Source organism: Onychostruthus taczanowskii, unplaced genomic scaffold (assembly GCF_017590055.1).
Source record: "Onychostruthus taczanowskii isolate IOZ18803 unplaced genomic scaffold, ASM1759005v1 scaffold6, whole genome shotgun sequence".
NCBI lineage: Eukaryota > Metazoa > Chordata > Aves > Passeriformes > Passeridae > Onychostruthus > Onychostruthus taczanowskii.
This window is the reverse complement of record NW_024503679.1, coordinates 5,462,457-5,484,515: the sequence shown is the minus strand read 5'-3', so window position 1 is coordinate 5,484,515 and position 22,059 is coordinate 5,462,457. Positions and strand designations below refer to the sequence as shown.

Sequence of the window (22,059 nt, the reverse complement as noted above, 5' to 3'; positions counted from 1 at the left end):
CTTCTAATATTTAAAAAGAGGAGAAAGATTTATAAATAACTTCATCAACTTTCCATGAGCAGCATCACACATAATTTTAACTAGCTAGTTCTAGGGAAAGTCTTGATGTTTGTTGTCACTGAACTCATTAAAATTCAGGTCAGAGATAATGACTTCCTCTACAAACAGTGCCTTTACAGTGAGTACAGTAGCTTTTCATGTATCAGCTGAGTGAGGTTTTAGTGCACTTTTGGACTAATTTTGCACTAAGGCTATCTTCTGCAATACAGCTGTTAGTTCAGCCTGGTTAAGAAATGATAGGCAGTTGATCTTCACAGAAGTGAAGTCACTGTTCTGGAGGTATCAGTTTATGACACTCTCAGTCCAGCATTTATTATTTTAAGTTTTAATTCTACTTAAGTATCTTTTAAGAATCAATTTACAATGAAAAGAATGACTACAGAATTATGCTTATAACCACAGCTGTTTAAAATGCATTAAAAATTATTAAATGCAACTTAACACTAAATGTTAAAGGCCAATTTTTCAGTTTATTGATATGATCAATCATTTTACAATCAATATTTTCACTCTTCAAGTTATCTCTTTACAGTAAGAATTCAACTTTTCTTTGATATCAAACAGTTGCTTTTATCTACATCCCACTTGCTGCTTTTTATGCAGTGGCATGATCTTGCAAAATCTGAGCTGCCAACACTGAAGAAGAATGTCCAAATCTAAGTAAACAAAATAGCTGTTCTAGTGGATCTTTTCCTTTTGATCAGGTTTTACAGAAAAGAAGCCACAACCTAGTCTCTGAATTTCAACACTTTTGGAGTGCTTCTTTTACTCAGGACACCAAAAGGTGTAAGAACTGAAATCATTCAAAATTCTGCCAGTTTTTGATTCCCTCCTACCTTATTAAATAAAGGTTCAGAACATTTGAACACAAATATTCACTTAATAATGCTAATAAACCAACTGACAATAAATTTTAAAGGACTGAAGAGTCCTTTATCTGTCACTACATTGCTTGTGTATCTGTCCTAAAGCACTCAATAAATATACAACACTGACATTAAGTAGGGATTAATCTCTGCTTGAGAAAGAAAATAGTAAGGTGTGATGGGATGGAAGTAAGGTTGCATTTTATTTGCAAATGCAATTAATATACTTTGTTTTATGTACTTGTTTTTATTAGGGATTTGAACTCTTAAGTCCTTTGGGTTGTGGTTGGTTTTTTTGGATGGTTTTTTTGTTTGTTTGTTGTTGGTTGTGGTTTTTTTTTTTTGGTTGGTTGGTTGGTTGGTTGGTTGGTTGGTTGGTTGGTTGGTTGGTTTTTTTTTTTGGATTTTTTTTTGATTGTTTGTTGTTGGTTGTGGGGTTTTGTTTGATTGTTTGTTTGTTTGAGGTTTTTTTAACAGAAGACTTTCTCCATTAAATATTACCTCAGGAGGTACAAATCCTGGGAAAACCTTAGCTGCAATATGGGAAAAAAAACAAACCACTTTGAGCAAAATCCTTAAAGTCAGAAGGGCCTAGCCTGGGAATTGAGCTCAGTGTTCAGTCTGGGGTTATTTTTGCCATAGATAGTTTCTTCACAGGACAGATGTTTCCCTGTGCCTGAATGTCCCACAATAGTTATGCTGCAATCCTACCTCTGCATTCCATCTCACAAAGCAATTCCATTAGAGGAATCCTTCACTAAGTCTGGCTGCTGAGATGGTAACTTCACAAGTTTATGAACACATCCAATAGATGTACCTTCCAAAAGACCCAGTCCAATTTGTGTTCATGTATAGAACACAAAGCCTCTGTGTTGTTCCTGGTGACTGTGCTCACATCAGAGATGTTCCCTAATGCTGTACTTGGATCTTGAACCTGAGGGACTCCTCAGAGTGCTCTGGGGCATCTGTAGCAAGAGCTGACTTCAATAGAAATTATGGGGCTCAGCATGCCTAAAAACTAGGCCTTGTATTTTTAAAAGCTATCAAACATTCTGTTGTTAAAATAACATCTCTTTTTAGTGTAGCAGTACAACAAAAAGAAACCCCCTAAGAATTTCTGCTGGCTCTGCAAAAACAACAATTGCTGTCGGCATTTGTTTATGAAAACAGGCAAAAGATAACAAACCAGCGTTCTCCCCCAGCTGACAGGGAGCTACACATCTTTTTCTCCAGCTAGTGAAAAAGCTGCTACCTCCCCTAAGCCAAAATAACTTTTCAGTGCAGTTTAATACACAAACAAGTCATGTCTGCTCATATTGGGAGTCTACACAGGACCACAGAGCTTGACTTTGAATTTCTTTTCTTACACTGGCACAAGTTTCTCACAGAGAGCAGGCGTTATCAGGGAAGCCAAGGGCTGAACTGGCACTACAGACTCAATGAGCATTTCTTTTATCAAGCAACACAGTATACACAAAAACATGTGTCATTCTAGTTTAAGGCCAACATTGAATGCTAACATTAGCACACTGAAAATGTTAGAACTTGTTTATACTTGATGCGTAATATTAATTTGCTTGGCCATAGCTCACTATGGTCACTGAATATTTCAGAATATTTCACTGAATGAAAAATTAATCAAAATATCCAATTTGATAGTAAAGGCCAGATCTGTTGTAGTGCTGTCAACACAGCAAAGTAACTTTGAAAGCCTTCACCTGCATTCACCCTTGATATATGCACTGCAATATACAAAGTGACAAATCCCATGAAAGCAACAGTATAAAATGTTTTTTTCCAAATGAATTTTAGGCTGTGCAGCAGAACATAATCTTCCAAGTAAAGAGGAACTGGATACAAGTGATGACACAGCTATGCAGATAAAATATTCATGATGAGCACAAGAGCATTTGGCTCTTTCAGGCTCTGGAGTTTTGGTTCTAAATACCCAGTTGGATTTCTTACAGACAATGGCAGGGACAGGAACAATAAACACAGCCCAGCAATGAAGGCTGGAATGAACAGGAATGGAGAGATTTGAACTTGCTCCTGTTGTAACTGCAGGGCCCTCCATCTAGGTGACAAGATAGTTTCTTTTTCCAAATCTGCCCTGTTAATTGAAAACCTCTCTGTTGAAAATGAGTGAGTTTTTCAAAAGCACCTTGGTAGCTGTCTTTAAGTCAGGTGGAGTTGTCTTCCTTAGACAGAGATCTAACACATAAAGTAACAGACTTTTGGAATCCCAGTGATCAAATATAGTCGGAAATATTCAGTTTAATTTTATTGCTAGTTTGCAATAAATAACATTAAATTAGTGGAGGAGGAGTCACTCATTTGTTTCAACTTATGTAGCCTTTGTTTCAAAGAGGACAAAGAAAGTACCTCATTTAGGGAAAAACTGTATACTTCCAGAGCAGACCAATGAACATCTAACAAAACTATCTGGCAGGAGGGTCTAAGTAGATTTTGGTCCATAAGTGACATGAAAAATTCTTTCCTTTTTTTCTATGTAACACATGACAGTACTTGAGGCAGGAAATGGCATAAGATTTCCATTTGCAGTGAAATGAAAGGTCACTCTGTAGCTTTGTTAAGAGGCTCGGAAAAGCCTTAGTGTGTGCTGCAGCAGCCCTCTGAGGGCACCAGAGAGGGTACCTACCTCCATTTGAAAGGTTGCCTCTTACACAGTAGGAGGAATTTCCATCATCAGTGAAAGATATTTCTCCTTTACTTTGACACTGCCATGTTCTCAAACCCTCTGAACCTCTACACTGGAGGACCACATACTTTTTAAAAATTTTCAGTGTGGCAGACCATCTCATTGATAAACTAACTTCTCTGTTTTTTCCAAAAATGCCAACTACCACTAAAACAAAAAAATATACAATTGTCATAACAACCTGGTAATATTACAGTGGCCACTTTGAAGAGTGGTCTAAAGAGTATTTGCCAAACCTTTTGATCCCTAGTAATCAGAACAGAAGTGCCCAAAATCCAGAGATTAAAGGATTAGGCCTCAAGAAAGACTTGTGGTATTTCAAGAAAATGTGACTGATGCTCACCACTTATTTTTTACAGTGCTGATGAGATTTAGTGTTTAAGGTCCTTTCCTGTTCAGACATAAAAGCTGCTGTAATCAGAGTATTACTAGGGAAAACTACTCTGGTTGGGGATTCAATATGTTTAAATTGTTGAGCCAAGGTTATTGTTTGGATTAGGTTAGGAAGGATGACACTGAAATAAGTAAGCCCCAATAGTGCAGTGAAGCAGAGAAGAACAAAGAAAAATGTTTATATTTGTAAACAGGAATCTGGATAGCACAAGTATGCTGGTTATAGCTATGTAAAAAATAACATAGGCCAGCCTAGAAACTAGGTTTTGTAAATGTCTACACAACTGCTACAAACAGGAAAAAATATTTCCATGGCACTGAAATCTATACGAAAACAAAACTGGAGACACTGGAGATGGAAGAGACTTAATAGGTCAACCTGCCCACCTCCCAGCTCTGTTGTCCCTCAAAATCTGTGTACCTGGCTCTCACACACCTCTCTGACTTCTGCCACGCAAAGCTCGGCACTCATCACTGACATCCGTCAGGGTCATCCTGCCAGGAAACAAAAGATACCAGGGTACAGTGGTGCTAAACCAGCTTAGGATGTCTGTCAGAAAGGGCTAAAGGACTTGCACACACCTCATTTATTCAAACAGCAGCTTTTTCACAGGATATCCATGGCTATGAATAATACTCGGTCCTCTTCATATTTTAGGGAGCCATTAGAGATGCATGAGAAAACATCAGCACAAAAATACCTTCCAATATACAATAATGCCATTTCAAACACCATTGGATTATTATCACTGATTAGAGGAAAATATCCAACAGCTGTCTGGGGAATTCCCTCAATGTCTGGATTATTGATTTAATAGCTACATATTGTCTAGATCCTACCATTCCACTAATGCCTGAAAATGCTGTACACGAGTTTGGTTTTGCTTTTTTTCCCTGTGATTGTACAATAATAATGTATTTTAGTATGATTTTTAGGTGAATTCAAGATTAGCTATAATACACTCCACACAACAGAAATATGAAATAGCAATTTTTATCTTTTAAAGTAAAAAACAAGATGAGTATTTAAAGCTAACAAAAAACAAACAAACAACCTCCCCAAAAAAAACCCCAACCAAAACAAAACCAAAATCACCAACCCATCCAGGTTTCCAGAAATCTGCTAAAAGTATTAAATTCCACTTAAAATTAATTCCAAAATTTTTCTCTTCCCTCTCTACCCTCCAGGAAATTGAACTAGAAAAAGGAAGGAGAAATTTAAGGTAGGGAAACTATTCAAGTGTGAAGTGGCTGTAATGACTACAGTTGCTTAGCTTACAGTGCTACGCCTTGGATTTAAGTCTGACATGCTCTCTGGCACATTCAGAATAAATAAGTAAACAAACAACGGCCTGCTAGCTTGGCATGATTTGGCTTCGCGAGTGAGCGCTGCAGTCAGCCCGTCTCCGGCCGCCTTGCTGAGCCCGCCCGGGGTTGGCGCGGCGGGCGCTGCCCCTGCACCCCCGCTCGCAGGGGGTGCTGCGGGAGCCGCTCCCGCTGAGCACGGGCCGGCAGCGGTGCCGTGGGGCAGCGGTGCCGTGGGGCAGCGGTGCCGTGGGGCAGCCCTGCGGCAGCACACACAGCACACAGCCCGCAAACAGGGCTGCTCTGAGGGCCGCGCCATGGCCGGGCCTGAGGCAGGGAAGGCGCTGCGGGAAACTGCCCCGCCGCGGCTGCGGGACCGCGGCACGGCCGTGGAGGCAGTGACAGTGGGCCCGGGCAAACAAACTTCTGACACGAAAGCGTGAACACTTTGAGTCATACTGCCTTGGTGAAGCATCCCTCTTTCCGAGGATGGAGCCCCAGCGCTCAGCTGCAAGTCCTATGGAAGACCTTTTCTTCTAGAGGTGGAATCAGCAGATGTGGAAATGGGAGAGGCCTGTAGTGACAGCAGGTTAATCAAATGCAGCTCTATCACATACCAAACACAATATATAGCTCTTAACATGACTCTTGGTCTAAAAATTGTAAGCATTTGTGGCATTTATGTGTGCTATTTATTTGTTTACGATGGGCCCTACAATAAAAAAATCCCAAAAACCCAAAAAGCTTGAGCCAGCGTATCAGCTGTTATCTCTTTGGCCTGATACATTTGCAATAATTTTTATGGAAGAAAAACACTGTGCCAAACCACTACTGTCCTCTGTTTCTGACAAGTAATGTGATATACAATGAAATCCTGTCCCTGTTGATAGTTTTCTAGGTCTCTACCAAACATCACAGCTTTTATGAAGAGAGAGGAAAATTCTGTATAATGAATCTTTAAGCAAATAAGAAGATATTATGAACAAAAAATGTGTCTAAAAGCATGAAGATATTAGGCTCATATAAAAATCTCATGCTTTTATATTTTTATTAAAGGAGGAAAGAGAGATCATAAAATTTGTACCTGTAGAAGGAAAAGGGCCATGAGGAAGAAGGCCATGGGTAACAATTAAACAGTGCATGTGCTTTGGTTTAATCAAAAGTAAACACTGTCTATTGATCCTCAGCAGTCTTCTGCAGTAAACTATTCTAATATCCCAGCAGTTACACACACACTCCTGTCCCAAGCCACATCCCAAGCTGTATTGATGGAGCTCTTCTGTTCTCTGACCTATCTGCTCCTTTGCTGGAAGAAAACCAAAGGCAAGACAGTGAACGACTTCATTTTGAATTTAACATTTCTGTTGGAGTAATTTAATGTTGTGATCTTATAATCCTCAAAAAACAAAAGTTGAAACACTTGAAAAAAATAGAATGATGATGTACTACTCTAATCACAGAGGTCCCTAGGAAGAGGTCCCAAGCACAGATCACAAATATCACTCTGGTTAAAACCTGTCTCTAACCTGCTGAACACTTCACCTCAAAATGACAAAAACATTTTCATTTTACAGACACTATGTTTGAGTCAACCCTTAAAAAAGGATTAAATGGAAAATGGGAATTTGCTAACAAATATTGTTGGCTAAATCTTATACCATATACCAATGTTATGCTTTCAAATGCCTTTTTTTTCCCCCAGATAAATACTGAGATAAATTTTCCTATCTCCTTATGTATCTCGCTATTGGTTGGGGTCTCCAATATAAGCCTATTCTCTACCCAGTTACCAACTATGTATTAGAGAATTAACCACAACTGTTAAGGTCACATCAGGTCAACTTTAAAGTGATAAAACCTTAATGGAGTAAGGGATCAAGAATGTAAGAAAATCTCTTATTTTTTCTAATTTTGTTTTCCACATCTCTGGAGAAATACTTTAAAGTTCACTGAGAAATACTTTTCCAAATATACTGATCTTTTCATATTACTTCAAATATAGGTAGCTGAAGTCTAAATCCAATTGATATAATATTTCAAAGAATAAATAATATTAAATAAATCATGCTGTGTATCTTAGAAATATTGTGCAAATTTGCACTCCTAGCATGTATGTATGGTATTAATCCCAGGGGATTTTAAACAAAAAGAAATTTGTTGCTGTGTTTGTTAACATATTTAATAATTTATGATATAATAAATTACCCCTCTTTTGTTTATTAAGTCTTAGCAAAAAGCTGGCTAGAAAACCAGTTGCTCTAATCTCTCTAATCTCAACCAGTGATTTTGTTGCCTCAGTATCTAACTAGCAGAGATGTTTTAGCTAATGCTTTTGGCATTTTAAGGTGTTATGTTCTAATAGAAGTTTTGTAGAAGAACTTTAAAACAAGTAAAAGTATCAATAAGATGATATTTTAGCTCTGCAAAAAGAAATAGTATCTTTGGGGGAAAAAAGTTCCTGTAGGTTTCTCCTCTGTTTCTCCTCTAGCTTTCATTCTGCCAACCTTTTGTTTCCTTCTCTAGTTACCCTGTTTCTCTTCAAATCCCCCAGGATGTCACTAGAGATATTTCTAAAACATGACTTTGGTTATGATGGTGTTAATGTCTCATAGAATCTTAATTTATTTCGTAACAAAATCAGTCTTTTTCCCATGGAGTTTTGATCTCTGCTATTGACCTCACCCTTTTAGTTTTTCCAAACCATAAGCACAAATGATGGAGTTAAATTCTGGGGTTTTTTTGTTTGTTTGTTTTTGGTTTTGTTTGTTTTAATGCTGCCATTAACCCCTTGCTATTCTCATTAGTAAAAACATAAAAATTATGGAAATGGATTGACTTCTTGATGGATTTTTTTTTCAAAGTCCCCATAACATTTTTCATCGGCTCACTCTTTTCCCTCTGTGTGCCAATACTTTTGAATCAACATTAGTGCTAAACACTTTCATTTTCTATATTGATATTTCTGGTTTTTGCCTTTCACTAATCACATTTGTCCTGTCTTTTATTTCACCTTATTTATCCCATTACATTGTCTGTCTCAATGCTCAAAACCTTCAAGTATTTCTTCTGCATCACAAGTAATACTTCTGCAGAAATCCTTCAGCACAGACCTTCTACTTGCAGCCAGCAAACCCTTCTGATTTCCCTTGTGCAAATCTCTTAACTGAAATCACATGCAGCCCACATAGCTCAGTACAGACCCACATTATTCTTGCTCTATAGATACCTGGTGCAGGACAGTTGGGCTGTTGTCACATGCAGGGGCACAATCCACTAGGAAGCTGGGAAAGGAGACAGGAGTGAATGAGCAGGTGAGCGGGCAAGTAATCCACAACCTACTTGGGGGTGCTGAGCAATGGGACTCGAGGCAACAGGCAGAAACTGAGGCACAGAAAATTCCTGCTGATCTGAGGAAGAAGTTCTTTACTGCACAGTGAGTGAGCACTGGAACCAGGTGTGAGCACTGGAATCGGCTGTGAGCACTGGAACAGGCTGTGAGCACTGGAATCGGCTGTGAGCACTGCACTGGAACAGGCTGCCCAGAGTGGGAGCCTCCCTCTCTGGAGATACTCCAGAAGCATCTGGATGCAATCCTGTGCCATGTGCTCAGGGATGACCCTGACTGAGCTGGGAGGGTGGACCAGAAGACCCTGCTGTGGTTCCTTCCAACCTGACCCATTCTGTGTTTCTCAGACTTTGTGACAGATGAGAGTGGCAACAGGCTCATGGGCGATTGGAAAGAGAAATGCAGCAAAATCAAACTGTAGGAGGGTAAGGGACAAAACTAATGGAGGGATTCAAACAAGTGGTGGAGTACAAGGCTAAAACCAGGCGACAATCACAGAAATGTGTGTATAGGAAGTACAGAGGGATGGCAGCACCAAAGAGCTGTACAGAGGGTGGCACAGTCATGCCACAAACAGGAGATTAATGCACTGAAACGAGGGGATGCTGGCAGGACAAAGTGTAGCAAGGTCAGAAGGGCTGTAATAAATATTTATCACACTAAGAATGGTAATGGCCCCTCAGCCCTTTCACCTGCCTCTCACCTGAACCCGTGGCAGCCCAGCGCCCTGCCGGGTGCCAGCTGCTGCCTGTGCCCGGGCCTGTCCCCGCGGCTGTCGCTGGGGCCCTGACATGGACGGAGGGGAGGAGAGAAGGAAGGAGGGAGGGTGGGAGCGAGGGCGGGCGGCCGCCGGTTGCCCGGGCGAAGGCGACGCCACAGCGGCCTCAGCGCGGACAAAATGTCGGCGGTCGGCGCGGCCCGGCGGGGCGGGGACCTGCCCGGGGTAAGGCGGCGGCTCGGGCTGGGCTCGGGGCAGCGGGACCGTGCCGAGCCCGCCCCGCTCACTATCGCATCCTCCCCGCAGGTGCAGAGAGCGGCCGGCAGCCCCCAGGCGCTCGCGGGGCCCGGCGCGCTGAGCGGAGCATGGCTGGCCAAGGAAGAGCAGTACAAGTAAGGAGGCCCTGCCCCGCTGGGACCGGCGCACAGCCGGTCCCCTGTACCCGGGGGCCGCGGCCCCGTCCCCGCAGAGGGCGGATGGCACTGCCCGGGGCCGCGGGACAGCGCCCACGCCCCTGGACACCGCCGCCTCAGGCAGGCTCTAGGCCCGAACGTGAGGTTCTTCTGCACTTTGAACATTGACTTTAGTTCTACATTATGACTATATAAAAGCTTAAGCCTGTTAAAAACAGCTTAAAAGCTGTAAAGGTTTTAAATGGACGCCCTGTCCCTGTTACCTGTTAGTGCCCAGCCCCGGTGAATGCTGAGGGCGCACAGAGAGCCGCGTCTCAAACTCGGGCAGTGGCAGCACCAGGGGCTGTATGAGAACACACAGGAACACCTCAGTACCGTCATTGTACATCCTTACAGCAACACACCCTGAAATACAGGATAAGCAATGCAGTCCTACATGAGTCCTTCCCCAACCCCTGCCCCTGGGTATGCTGAAAGGAAGGACTGTGTTAAACATGGAAAACCTTCAGGAAATAAAGACATACAATGTGAATTAAGAAATGGCACGTCCAAAACCAAAGACATCCTTCACCTCTCACAGTTATAGTCTAAACTGTGATGTTTAATGGGTATGTGTGTTTTATTACTATTCATTTGGCTGAAACACAGGAAGTTGTTGAAACATAACTTTTTTAATACCTTGAAGTGTATTTCAGCATTCCTTTGTAGGAATCATTAAAATTTCACTTCGTTCAGGCAAAAATACTGTCACGCTGACATTTATTCCTTTTAAATTTTTCAAAAACTCATTGATAAAACAATTCTTACTCTTTTAGGCGACTGAATGCAGAATTAGAAGCCAAAACAGAAAAACTGGTGCGTCAGGCTGAAGAACTAATGGTGAGTAGCAGACTGTTAGGTAATTTAGTCTGGATTCACATGCACACAGGGTTCAGCTTCAAAAGAAATTTAGACCTTGACTACTAAAAGCATATTGCTTTCAAATGCAAGGTAAGTTTTATTTCTTTTCGAAGTTGTAAACTTGTATTAAAAATACATTAAAAATAGTTTCTGTGTAATTTCATCAGGTAGGTATTCACACACCTGCCTGCAGCATTTGTGCAGATACACAGTTAAAACCACATTAAAAACTTGCTTAGTTGTTTAAGAAAAGTATCTGTAGGTGGTTTTATGCCTTAAGTACTAAAAATTAGTATTTGAAAACCAGATACTGTTACAGTAACCTCCTAGTGAAATATGATCTACATTGTTCAAGCTGAAAGAGATACAAAGAATAAGCAATATAAATAGAAAACATAAACTTAGTAAGAAGGAAGCTTTCTCCAAACAGATAAAGTTGCTGTTTATTATCAGTATTATTGTTTAACCAGATAGAGTCAACACTTCATATGAAAGTTGGACAAATGAATAAAAAGGGAATGGGGCAGGTAACAATTTGGAGAAGGTGTTCTGCTTATTAGAAATGTTTATTATAAGTACAGTCATTCAAATAAACAAGGCTTAAAAAGCAAATTACTAAGTATTCTGGAAAGCTGTACTTGTATGCACGTTTCCTACTGTTGAAACTTCAGTTTTATGGGCTGTGAAAACATATTCTTCTCTTGAGCAGTGACAAGCTGGGACTAAATGCTTGGCATTTGAACATGAGCAGATGAAACAGCCAAAATAGCATCTAGTCTCTTTCCTTTAGAAAACAGCAACAACAAAACCACTGTTCTTTTCTTCTCTAAACATAGCAGAAGATGAAGTATTTTTAGGGTACTTAATATACCACATGGCACTGCCAGATTGCACAGATATACGTTTAACAACAAAACAGCAATGGCATTTTCATTTTCATCTCTTCCTGTGTTTCAGAAGTTCTTTTCCACAGTAGACTATAGTTTCCATTCTTTTCCATAGTAGACTGTAGTTACTGTGATTTGTGATTTACAGATAGGTAATTCATCTTTAATGGATTACAGTCTCCCAAAATCAACTACTTTTTACTTTTTTCTTTTTTTTTTTTAATGAAGAAAAGCCAACAGAAGATGCTATCTCAGCCAGCTTCAGTACAGAGTAAGTCACCTGAAGATGACAGACAGAGGTATGTGCTTTACAACTGCTGTGTATAATTGGTGGGGAACCTCACACTGATCCTGCATGCCTTGTGTCCTAACCATGCTCCTGTTTTATCTGTCTTTGCATACCAATGCATACTGCATTGGTGGAGTCTAATCTTTTTCCTATTATTTAAAAAAAAAAAAAAAAGTGAACCTAAGCAAGTGTTATTCTTTGTTATTTCAAGAAAGGCTTAATTTTGCTGGAATGTTCTAAGATATTAAGAAGTGCTGACCCTTGTAAAAGAGCAAAGTAAGGTCACAGGTTTCTTTGCAATACCAAACAGTAGGCACTTGGCAGTGGATGGTTTTTAACAGTTGAGCTGACAAAGTGAAGGAATAAGATACTGGTTCACATTTGACTTGGCCTAAATGTTCCTGGGACGGGAAATGCCTGATGAAAACAAACACAAAGCCCTAGGACAGGCAAACACTGAGCTGCCACCCTCTGGAATGTGGATACCATTACAGTGCTGGGCCTGCATGCCTTTGGCCTGGATATCACAGCCCGAGTGTCCAAACCCCACAGCTCACGAGCAGGGACAGGGCTCCATTCCCTTAGTCATGCAGGGCATTATTATTTCCTTAGTTGTTCTAGGGTTTGTGTATTGGTAGTGTGGGAAATGGGTGAATTTAAGATAGACTTATTACACAGTTTATCAAGGATCTGGTCTGTAGGCTCCTAAATTTATGATGCCACTAATCTGGATAAGAAAGATACAGGAACAGACAGCAAAATGCTTCAAATGTTAAGCTGCAGTTGGGAATATTTTCAAATAGGGTATATGAAGGTCTGATAAAGATGATCAAATAGTTACTTTTGTGTAGAATAGAAGCAAAGACATGGAGTTTTTCTGAAAGTAAAAGAGGTTTTCAGTACACAAAAAGTGTGACAGTAAGGCACCTTCTATGATAGAAGCCTGACTACCAGCAAAAATTTGCTACTACAATTAAACTGATTTCTGACCTATTTTAAAACCACAGCTGAGGGAGTGAGGGACAAGAAACTTAATGTGTTATTAGTCAATATAATCATGCCTTTTAAATAAATTCTGGATGTCACTTTAGTTTTATGTTCTGTTAGATGGATTTTTAACATTAGACAGAATTTTTAAGAACTTCAAACTGGAATTGGATTTTAGGGCTGTTTTATCGAGTGATTGGAAGATGCAGCTTCACAAAGGGAATTATTAGCTTTGATGGTACACATTAGAAATAAATTGAAGTGTTGTAAGAATTTAAAAAAATAAACAAAAAGGGCAATTAGCATGACAGAGTATCAGCTGACCTACCAATTACCAACACAAAACACCTTAAAACAACCATAGTCTGGTAAACATAGTGTTCTGGTAAACGTTTACATGAGAGAAGACTGGAAATCCCATGCTGTAGTGAAAAAAATTAGAAATGTGTGCTAGGAATTAGGCACACTGATTATCCATGAGTGAACATTGAGGCCATTTAATTAGATTAGTTCAAAGTATTTAATATTTAATTAAAAATTCTTTTCTTTCTAAATTGTGCAAGCAGATAGGCCTTAAATCTCAAGGAAGCACTTGAGATATTTTTGAACTATCTCGTTGAAATTTCTATTGATTCCTTTAACGAGAATGAACACTAAAGCAACTGGAAGGAAGGGAGGAACTGAAGCAAAGAAGGAGGTGGTATCGAGGGGAAAAAATAACAAGTTGAAAGGAAAAAACAAATGAGTAAGCAAAGTAGAAAAAAGACAACAAATATGTAAGTCACTCTCCAAGTCAACGTATATTTTAAATGAATTTGTTCTGGAGTACGTGCAGCATATTGTCGGCAGGGAAATCTGAATTACTTAGCAACAAAGCAGCTCCGGTGAGAGGCACTGCCATGAGCTGTTGTTTACACTTTCCCTCCCCAGCCACGGCCCGGCTGGCGGCGCTGGGCAGGGCCGCGCATGGGCAGCGCCGCTCGGCGGGGCTGCAGCCGCTGTGCCCGGCTGTGCCCCGCTGTGCCCCGCTGTTCCTGTGCCCGTGCCCGGCTGTGCCGGGCTGCGTCCCGCTGTTCCTGCTCCTGTGCCGGGCTGTGTCCCGCTGTTCCTGTGCCCGTGCCCGGCTGTGCCCCGCTGTTCCTGTGCCCGTGCCCGGCTGTGCCCCGCTGTTCCTGCGCCCGTGCCCGGCTGCGCCTTCTCTCGCCGACCGTGCGGCCGCACAGCCGCAGAGGGGGCTCGCAAAATGGGGTGCCGTGGGTGGGCAGCAGGGAAGAACCATTAGGAGAATTTGGGAGATGCAGTGAGGTCGGGTTTTTTGTTTTGCTTTGTTCGTGTTTGGTTTTTTTCTGTTTTTTTTTTTTTTTTTGTTTTTTTTTTGGTTTTTTTAAGGCAGCCCTAAGAGAACAGATACAGTAGGAACAAATTACTCTGTCGAGGGAAGGAATAGAATTGTTAATTCTTGAGTACAGAGCGTGTTGCATTTTGATATTTTTGAGAGTAACATATAACTGCTATTTCTGTGGCAGCAAATCCTCACCTTCTGCATGCTCCTAGAGCTAGCCAATGGGGAGAAAGCTTGAGGAAACTGGGGTAAATAGACAAAAACTAATCATCCTATTCTTGAAGTCTGTTGCCAGCCACACAGAGATGATTTCTCCAGGTTGCTTTTTTGTGTTGGTTTTTTTGTTGTTGTTGGGGTTTTTTTGGATTAATAAAATACGGAGCTTTGTGCAGATAATTCTTGTTGATGAACGTCTATGAAATTTTTAAAGGCAAGATCTAAACGTTTGCTCAAATCAGTCTGGCAAAAAAATTAAGTGACTTGATGAGCCAGAAATTTAAATTTTATTCAAAATCTTTTATAAACCAGCATTTTAAATGAAGTAAAAAAATTATAAAGAGTAGTTTAAAAATAGCCTTTCATTGCAATAATATATATTCACATAACTAATTTTGAAAGCAAAATTATATCTACATATCTGAATAGCTATCTGACAAGGAATTTGACCTGAATAGTACACAGCATGCTAAAACTTTTCTGCTTAATTTCAACAGACTTGAAAAATAATCCTTAACCTGAAATTTAGTTACTAAAAAGCACAGTTTTCAGGCCAAATAAGCAGATAAGAAAGCTGCTTTTCCTTTTTTTTTTTTTTATTCTTGGTTTTATTCTCCCTCTGTAAAATAGATACCATATTTATAATACTTATTTCAGAGAAAATTCTATGAGGCTTAATTTATAAACTGCTCCACCTGATATTCCTCTGACAGTCGCTGTCAATTGAGCTGAGAACAGTCAGTCTGATCCTGCCAGGGCAGGTGGAGCATGTAGAGGACGCTGGTTATATCCTCCCTTTGTTTGTATGAGGTCTGGGGTTTTATGTCACGTAGGTGTTACCCAGTAAGCTGCTGGCACTCTTTGGTTCTGGATTGTCTTGGGGAAGCTGTAACTCAGCTTCTTGGCTGAGTACTCCCTGCTAAAGGGAATCATTGATCTAACAAGCCAGCATCCTGAATTCCAAGAGACAAGATCAGGATTCTGGAACATGAGTACTGTTGTATTAGATACCACAGACTCCCCAGGTGATTTGGGTTGCAAATGAGGTAGACTGGACACACTGAGGATGAGACTGAATTTATGCTTGAACTCAGTATATGTTCTCACCTTAGCTATATTGTTTATTGTAGACATATAAAATGTTATTCTTCTGATTCTGACGGGGGGGGGGGGAAGGGGGTTGTATTTTAACTGCAAAGTGTTTACATTATTACAGTTCAGTGAATGTTTACTTTTTTTTTATTGCAGACATCCACTCTGTCCCGAAGTTTCATCTCTTACACACTCACTTGCAAAGGTACTAAAACTATCCTGGTTAAATTCTTTTCTAGCATAATTTCAAAAATATAATGGCTTATGGTTTTGAGGCTACACTGGGGACTTACATGGGTGCCAAGCCAAAGGGAAGTGATGCCCAGAGCTGTGCTACAGGGACAGTGTTTCCAGAGCTCCTCAGTGCCACTGGTGGTCAGGTGGACTTCCACAACATTTAACTTCTGTATTCTGTTTTCTCTTCAGCATTGAGAGAAATGTTCAGTGTTTTGAACATCAAATTAAGAATTCCAGGTGAAAGTTATTAGAACGTAATTAGTTTCTTGCTCTCTTCCCTCCCTCACCTGTATAACACTAAAGGCAGTGCTAGTGTCTTCTAATTATAACTGTCTAGATAATAAACAAATAGAGTAACTGAATTTAGAAAATATAATGGAAAAATGAGATTAAGAACAATCTCAATAGTCTCTAACTACAACTATACTGAAACTTTTATGAGGTGAGCTGAAGCTTCTAAAATACCATCTGCAGTTATTTATCAGAGTACAGTAGAAAACCCTTTAATTTTTTTAGAATATTTGTGTGAAAGTAACAGAAATATTGTTAAATCTTCCTTTAATGGGGGCTTTATAAGATTAAAATAATGCATAAAATACCATATTTTTAAAGGTATGATGATAGTCCAGTAATGAATACCTTGATAAAAGCTCAGAGCCTTGCTTGTGCATAGATTTATTATAAGTATGTGTGGAAAAACTCCCACGAGCCAATGACTATTGGGTGTATTACAGTTGAGGCGTAGAGACATAAAAGTTGCAAGCTGAAGATGAGTGCAAATAAAATTGAGAAGTTCATTTGGAAAGATTGAAAAGCATACTTTGAAAACTTCCTTTAGTATAGATATATGAAGAAGGAAAAAAAAAACCTAGAAAAAACTAGAAAAAAGTAGTTCAATAATAATGATAATAACACCCCACTAATTTTTGAAAAAACTTTTAGGTAGAAAACAAGAAGAAATTTCCTTCTGTGCCCACAGCTCAGAACAGACCATACTCTGCAAGTAAGGGAAAAAGAACAACTTCAAGGTATATCAAACATCTCATTTGGTTTGTCATGAAATCTTTCAGTTGCTATTTTTCTCTATCAAGTTATTTTATGGAGTATGCTTTTATATTTATACAAATAAATGTATCAAACCTCCTCAATCAGCTCCACCAGGTGGCTATCTCTGTTTACTTGCACCAAAAATTATCAGTGAACATTTGTGATTAATATTGCAGCAATGAAACAGTTGCTTTCTGCTTTAGCACTTCTCAAGGCTGACAATTGAATTCTGTAAACTCCTTCAGTGAAAGGAGGCCTAGTGGGCAAGAGTGGAGCACCTGAGCCAACCTGGGCCAGCACACCTGGGTGCTGCAGCCTGATTTGTGATCAGACTGCTGCTGGGGAGCAGGAGGCCTTGAAGGGCCTCCTCTGTTGTAGTGAATTTGGGCTCACAGGACAAGAGGCTCAGTAATACAACACAGATTCCAGGGGCTCCCAGCTGAGAAGCTTCAGCTCTGGAGGTAGCAAATTCAAGGTTGTAAAACCAAGAAATGGAGATCTGGACAAAGAGAGGAGTCAAAAAATCCATAAGCCTGGGAGCAAATTAAAAAACAGCCATGAATTATGGCATAATACCAAAATAGGATGAAAATTGTCTGCAAGGTGACAGGACATGGAACTGACAGGCTGAGGCTGTCTTACAGGAGTTGGAAATCCCTGGGGAGACCCTGCAGACCTCCCTTGGGCAGTTCAGGGGAGGTCATTATGCTGGCACCCCTTCATGAGGTTGGGAAGTGGAATTGTGCTGATGCAGAGCCTGTGGGGCAGCCCAAAAGTTGTGGGAGAAAGTTAGGAGCTAGGAGGAGTTTGGAGGCTGGAATGAGGATATGTTGGAATAAGAACTTAGGAGCTTCAGATCCTGTGAGAACTGAGATCACCTTTCTGTAGGAGAAAGCTGAGGAGATGTCCTGTGTAGGTGATGTGTTACCCTGTATTTTGGTTTCATGAAAATGTTGATATGCAGCTTCTAGGATCAGTGAAGTTTCCTAGGCTGAATAATGATGCAGAAATTGTCATAAGGTAGGAGTACTGCCAGGGGCAACAGAGTTCTGCAAGATAATGTGGCAGGGAGTGGAAAGAGCAGAAACTACAACAGAGGATAGAGGATCACCCCAGGACAGTAGCCAAAGCCACTAGAGCATTCCTCTCTTTCTTTGCTTTACTCTGATTTAGTTATGGATTTATTAGATGAGAAGACTGTGCCAGAATCTTCTCAGTTGAAAATGGTGTGGTTTCTCTGTGGTTCTACATTATATATGTGGTTTCTCTGCCTTCTACATTAACAGTATGTAAAATCTTGTAATTATTTATGTGGAATATGGTAAAGGTATCTTACAGAAAGCAAGTGAGAAATTGCCATTAATGCATCTTTCATATGAATGCAGGTAATGAAATTGCATTAAATGCAGGTAAATAACTGTACACTCTTAAAAATAGCAAATGCTAAAAATATTTTACAAAAATATTATGTATTATAAATTTAAAATCTAGTGTTTTCATTTTTTTTTAGTTCAAAAATAAGAACTGTGGAAGTGCAAAGTGCTGATGGTGTTGCAGTACTGGAAGATTGCATAGGTTTTTCTTTAACAAAAACAATTAGCAAAGTTGAAGAAAGACTAAAGAAAGGAGTCTTCCCAGACTGTCAAGATGATGATATTTTTCCAAGGGTTGGAAATGAAATGGGAGCAGGTAAGTTTCCTTCCATGGTTAGTACGTTTATTCTTGCTTCATGACTGTTAGAAATGGGTTTTCCTGGGGAGAGAAAAAAGGAGTTTCTGTAAAAATTACAGGGAAAATTCTATAGGCCTTAATCCAAAGGAGAAGGGAAAGAAGGTTTCTCCTCTCTACATAGGCCTAGAGGAAGATCATGTCTCATATGATTGATTATGTGGAAAAGTAAATTTTTATCTTCCTTTCCACCTCTGTAGGGAAGTATTTGGATGGTTACATATGTTGAATAAGTGCATAACATTTGATTCATTTCACTGGGGAAACAGAAGTACAGGATGCTAAGCTTGTATTTCCAAAAAGATGAGCTTCAGTCTTTGCACAGACTCTGCCTTTGGAGGCAGAAGCCTTTCCTCAGACCAGTGCTGTGGATCTCATCAAGTGGCTGAAACAAGGTAATGTTTCAGCTAGTGCTTGAATTAGAATCCTCCAGATATTTTCCCACTGCAAATGGTGTGTTTATGTCTGTCCTAGAAACAGAACAGGGAAGGGATTGCAGCATTCGCCAGCAAGGCTAAAGGCATGACACACATTCTGGTGTGATAAAAGTGAGTTTGTGTAGTTCTTTACAATGCTAAAGTGAGCATGAAGTCAGAGATTCACCCCAGTAGCTGGAAGTGCCTGAGCCCTCTCCTTTTAATCTAACAGCTTGATGTCAACAAGCATGCCAACACAGAAATAGCTTGGTTTCTAACCTCATGTAATTCTATGCACATCTTCTGTTACCAAGTCTCCCATAACAGATCCTCAGATAACTTTTTTATAGTTTTCTTCCTGAACCAAAAAGCTTTGGCTTGCATTGAAAACTTCTACCAAATCAATTCAAGGCAACTCAAGAGGAGTTATTACTGGTGCCTTGTAATCAGGGACCAAGGGCATGTATGGGAGTATTGAGGATTGTTTCTGTAACTTGAAATAATGATGAATGGTGAAATAAAAATCCTCTGGATTGATTTTTGCATTTTGAATTTGATATTGACTGTTTCAAACACTCTGAATGCCTCCTTAATGTGGCAAATAAGCTATTGCAGAGCATTCCAGCAGTGTCAGACTCTCAGGACAGTTAGGGTGTTCACAAGCAAGCAGGCACAGGTATTAAGCAGGCCCTCCTACAGAGAAGGCTCAGTGGGAATCTCCCTAATGGATTCCTTAGGCCTGTGTGCCTGTGCCCAGCCACTTAGGCCAATATGCTGATAAGGTTCCACAGTATTGTCCTTTCCTTGAGCTTCTTGTAGCACTCTTCCTGGAATTGGGTTCCCTGTCTTTATTTCAGAGTCACAGGTTACCACAGTGCTGCCAACACAGTAGCTTAGGCATTATTTTAGTCTGGAACTGTTTTGGAGGGGGTTATAATTCAACTCTGCAGTAACCAGTAATGGTAGAAGCACACAGACATAAAGAAGGCTGAACATGAAGCTCTATTTTTATCTAATATACTCTTACACATAGGAATAAAATACTTGAATATATTGTTGCACTTCATGTTAATCTTCATCTTATCTCAAGAATTCAAGAAATCTGTTCTTTCTTGTAGGGTATCAGTGTCTCTCTGATATAATTTTCTTGTTTATAAGGCCCTAAATCATCGGTTACTTTATAACCTAAGACCATCCTATGAAATGATACTCCTCCTTATCAGCCTCATCAGGTGATTAAAATTGACCAGTTAGGAAGCTAATTGTTTAATTATCTTTACCCCTTGTCAGAATTCAGATTATGTGGATCATGGGCACCTCTCAGGAGTGATTCAGTTCTAGTTGTGTATTTGAATTCTCACAGGTTTTACTGCTAAGTGCTCTTAGTGACACACAGCTGAATAAGACAGAAGCTGTCTGTGGACTGATAGCTGAGTAAAAGAGGAAACAAGATGGTAAAAAGAACCAGTTTTTACAGGCAGTGGTATAGCCCTAGAGGAATCTGTCACAGAGTTTACATTGGTAGCTGGTAAAGAAATTTGTAACAATGATTTTAGGGTAGTTAAAACTGATGAAATATTGCAAAAGAATCTCATAGTACTGAGTGAGGTGGTGGAGCCCAAGTGTATATTCTGTGTTAAAGAGTGCAGAGTAACACTGACAGAAAACACAGCTTTCCAATCCCACTACACAACTCCAGTCACGCTTACTACTGAGCTGGACTTACCTTAATTAGTGATAACTAAATAATCTCCAAAAGCATAAACTTACTGCCTGTTCATAGTAGAAAAGGCAATGAATTTTTAGAAATCCTTCAGAAGATAGCAGAAAACAGAATATTGTACTATTACCATAACGCTGTTATATAATTGATGCTACCCCATCTTGAGAATGGCACAGTTCTGTCCACCCCATCTCAAATCTAGGATGTAGAACTAGCAAAAACACATGTTCAGAGTGTACAGTGCAATGAGGAGTGTAGAAGAGCATGAATTTGAATCTTCCATTTGAAAACAAAACAAGTAAAGGCAACATGAAAGTACTTCAATGAAAACAGGAATGGTAAAGGGAAAGCTGTCTTTCTCTAATGCAAACACTAGTAAATGCCACATTAGATTGGATTTAAAGTAAACTACACAAAGTGTTTCTCTTTCACATAAAGCATAATTAAATTAGCCAGCTCATTGCCACAGGACATGGTAAATGCCAAACTACAATATGTTTCACAAAGAAAATCAAATAACTTAATAGTACAGAAGTACCTGAAAGGGGATTAAACATGAAGGTTTCATTATGGTCTCCATGTTACCAGAAACTAACAAGGATATAACAGGAGGAGTAAAAGTCAGCCTGTATCTTATTTTTTCCTGATGTTTTCCTAAACTGTACTTATTATTGGCCTCTGCAGAGTTAGAGCTTAAGCTGCAGTTGATGAGGGAAGATGGGTGAAATTAAATTCCTGTTACAGCAAATGAACGTATACCCATCCATTTCTCCACTCTTAGCTCTAGGTCCTTATCCTTCACAATATTCTTTTCCTCTTGTAACTACTGGGAATAATGGTTATTCCTGTGTTAGTCAGCTTGATCCTCAGACTGCTTCCATGCTTGATGCTTGTGGAAGTCCAGAGGAAGTTCCTTGTGAATGATCTGGGGAATAGGAAGTATGAGAACAGCCTGTTCCCACACAGCTTGTTTTGTCATGCCAGTCCGTTTCTTAGCTGTCCAAGAGCAAGACACGATTTCATTTGTAAAAAAAATCCGATTACATGGATTTGATTTTAAACTATTAGTTGAAGAATGTTAGCAGTGTACTTTTAAAAAGCATAGAGTACTGTGTGGGAGGGATATTTACCTGTTAGCAGGGGTTTGCAGCCTACACCAAATTCCTTGTGCACAGTTTAAAATGACTTTGGCTGTAACTACAGAAGTTGTAGCTCCGGCTGGATTGCAATGTAGACATGCCCTACAATATAGTTTTGTTAACTTCAAACTCAAGAAGTGCTGCCATGTACAGCATGGTATGATGCAAGTTTTCAGTAAGTTTCAGTGTTGAGAATTATGAGTCTTTTAAAATTAAAAGATGTCAAGTTCAGTCAT

The 22,059-nt window shown here is 39.9% G+C and overlaps 1 protein-coding gene across 10 annotated transcripts in view; it reads left to right on the top strand.

Moving 5' to 3' along the window:
- The first annotated feature begins 9,583 nt into the window (after window positions 1-9,583).
- TEX9 (testis expressed 9) overlaps window positions 9,584-22,059 on the top strand; it is a 21,928-nt gene continuing 9,452 nt past the window's right edge. For 3 of the 10 annotated variants that reach the window (XR_005953726.1, XR_005953724.1, XR_005953725.1), the window contains exons 1-4: window positions 13,758-14,178; window positions 15,690-15,738; window positions 16,713-16,798; window positions 18,328-18,506. Coding sequence is in view for 7 of the 10 variants with exons in the window: in XM_041418818.1 (XP_041274752.1) it covers window positions 13,850-14,178; window positions 15,690-15,738; window positions 16,713-16,798; window positions 18,328-18,506 (643 nt within the window). In the remaining 3 variants the exon portion in view is untranslated. Of the gene's footprint in view, window positions 9,633-9,713; window positions 9,800-9,934; window positions 9,960-10,635; window positions 10,700-11,835; window positions 11,907-13,757; window positions 14,189-15,689; window positions 15,739-16,712; window positions 16,799-18,327; window positions 18,507-22,059 lie in introns of those variants that run through there. The other 7 variants (XM_041418819.1, XM_041418820.1, XM_041418821.1 and 4 more) reach the window with 7 other exon arrangements.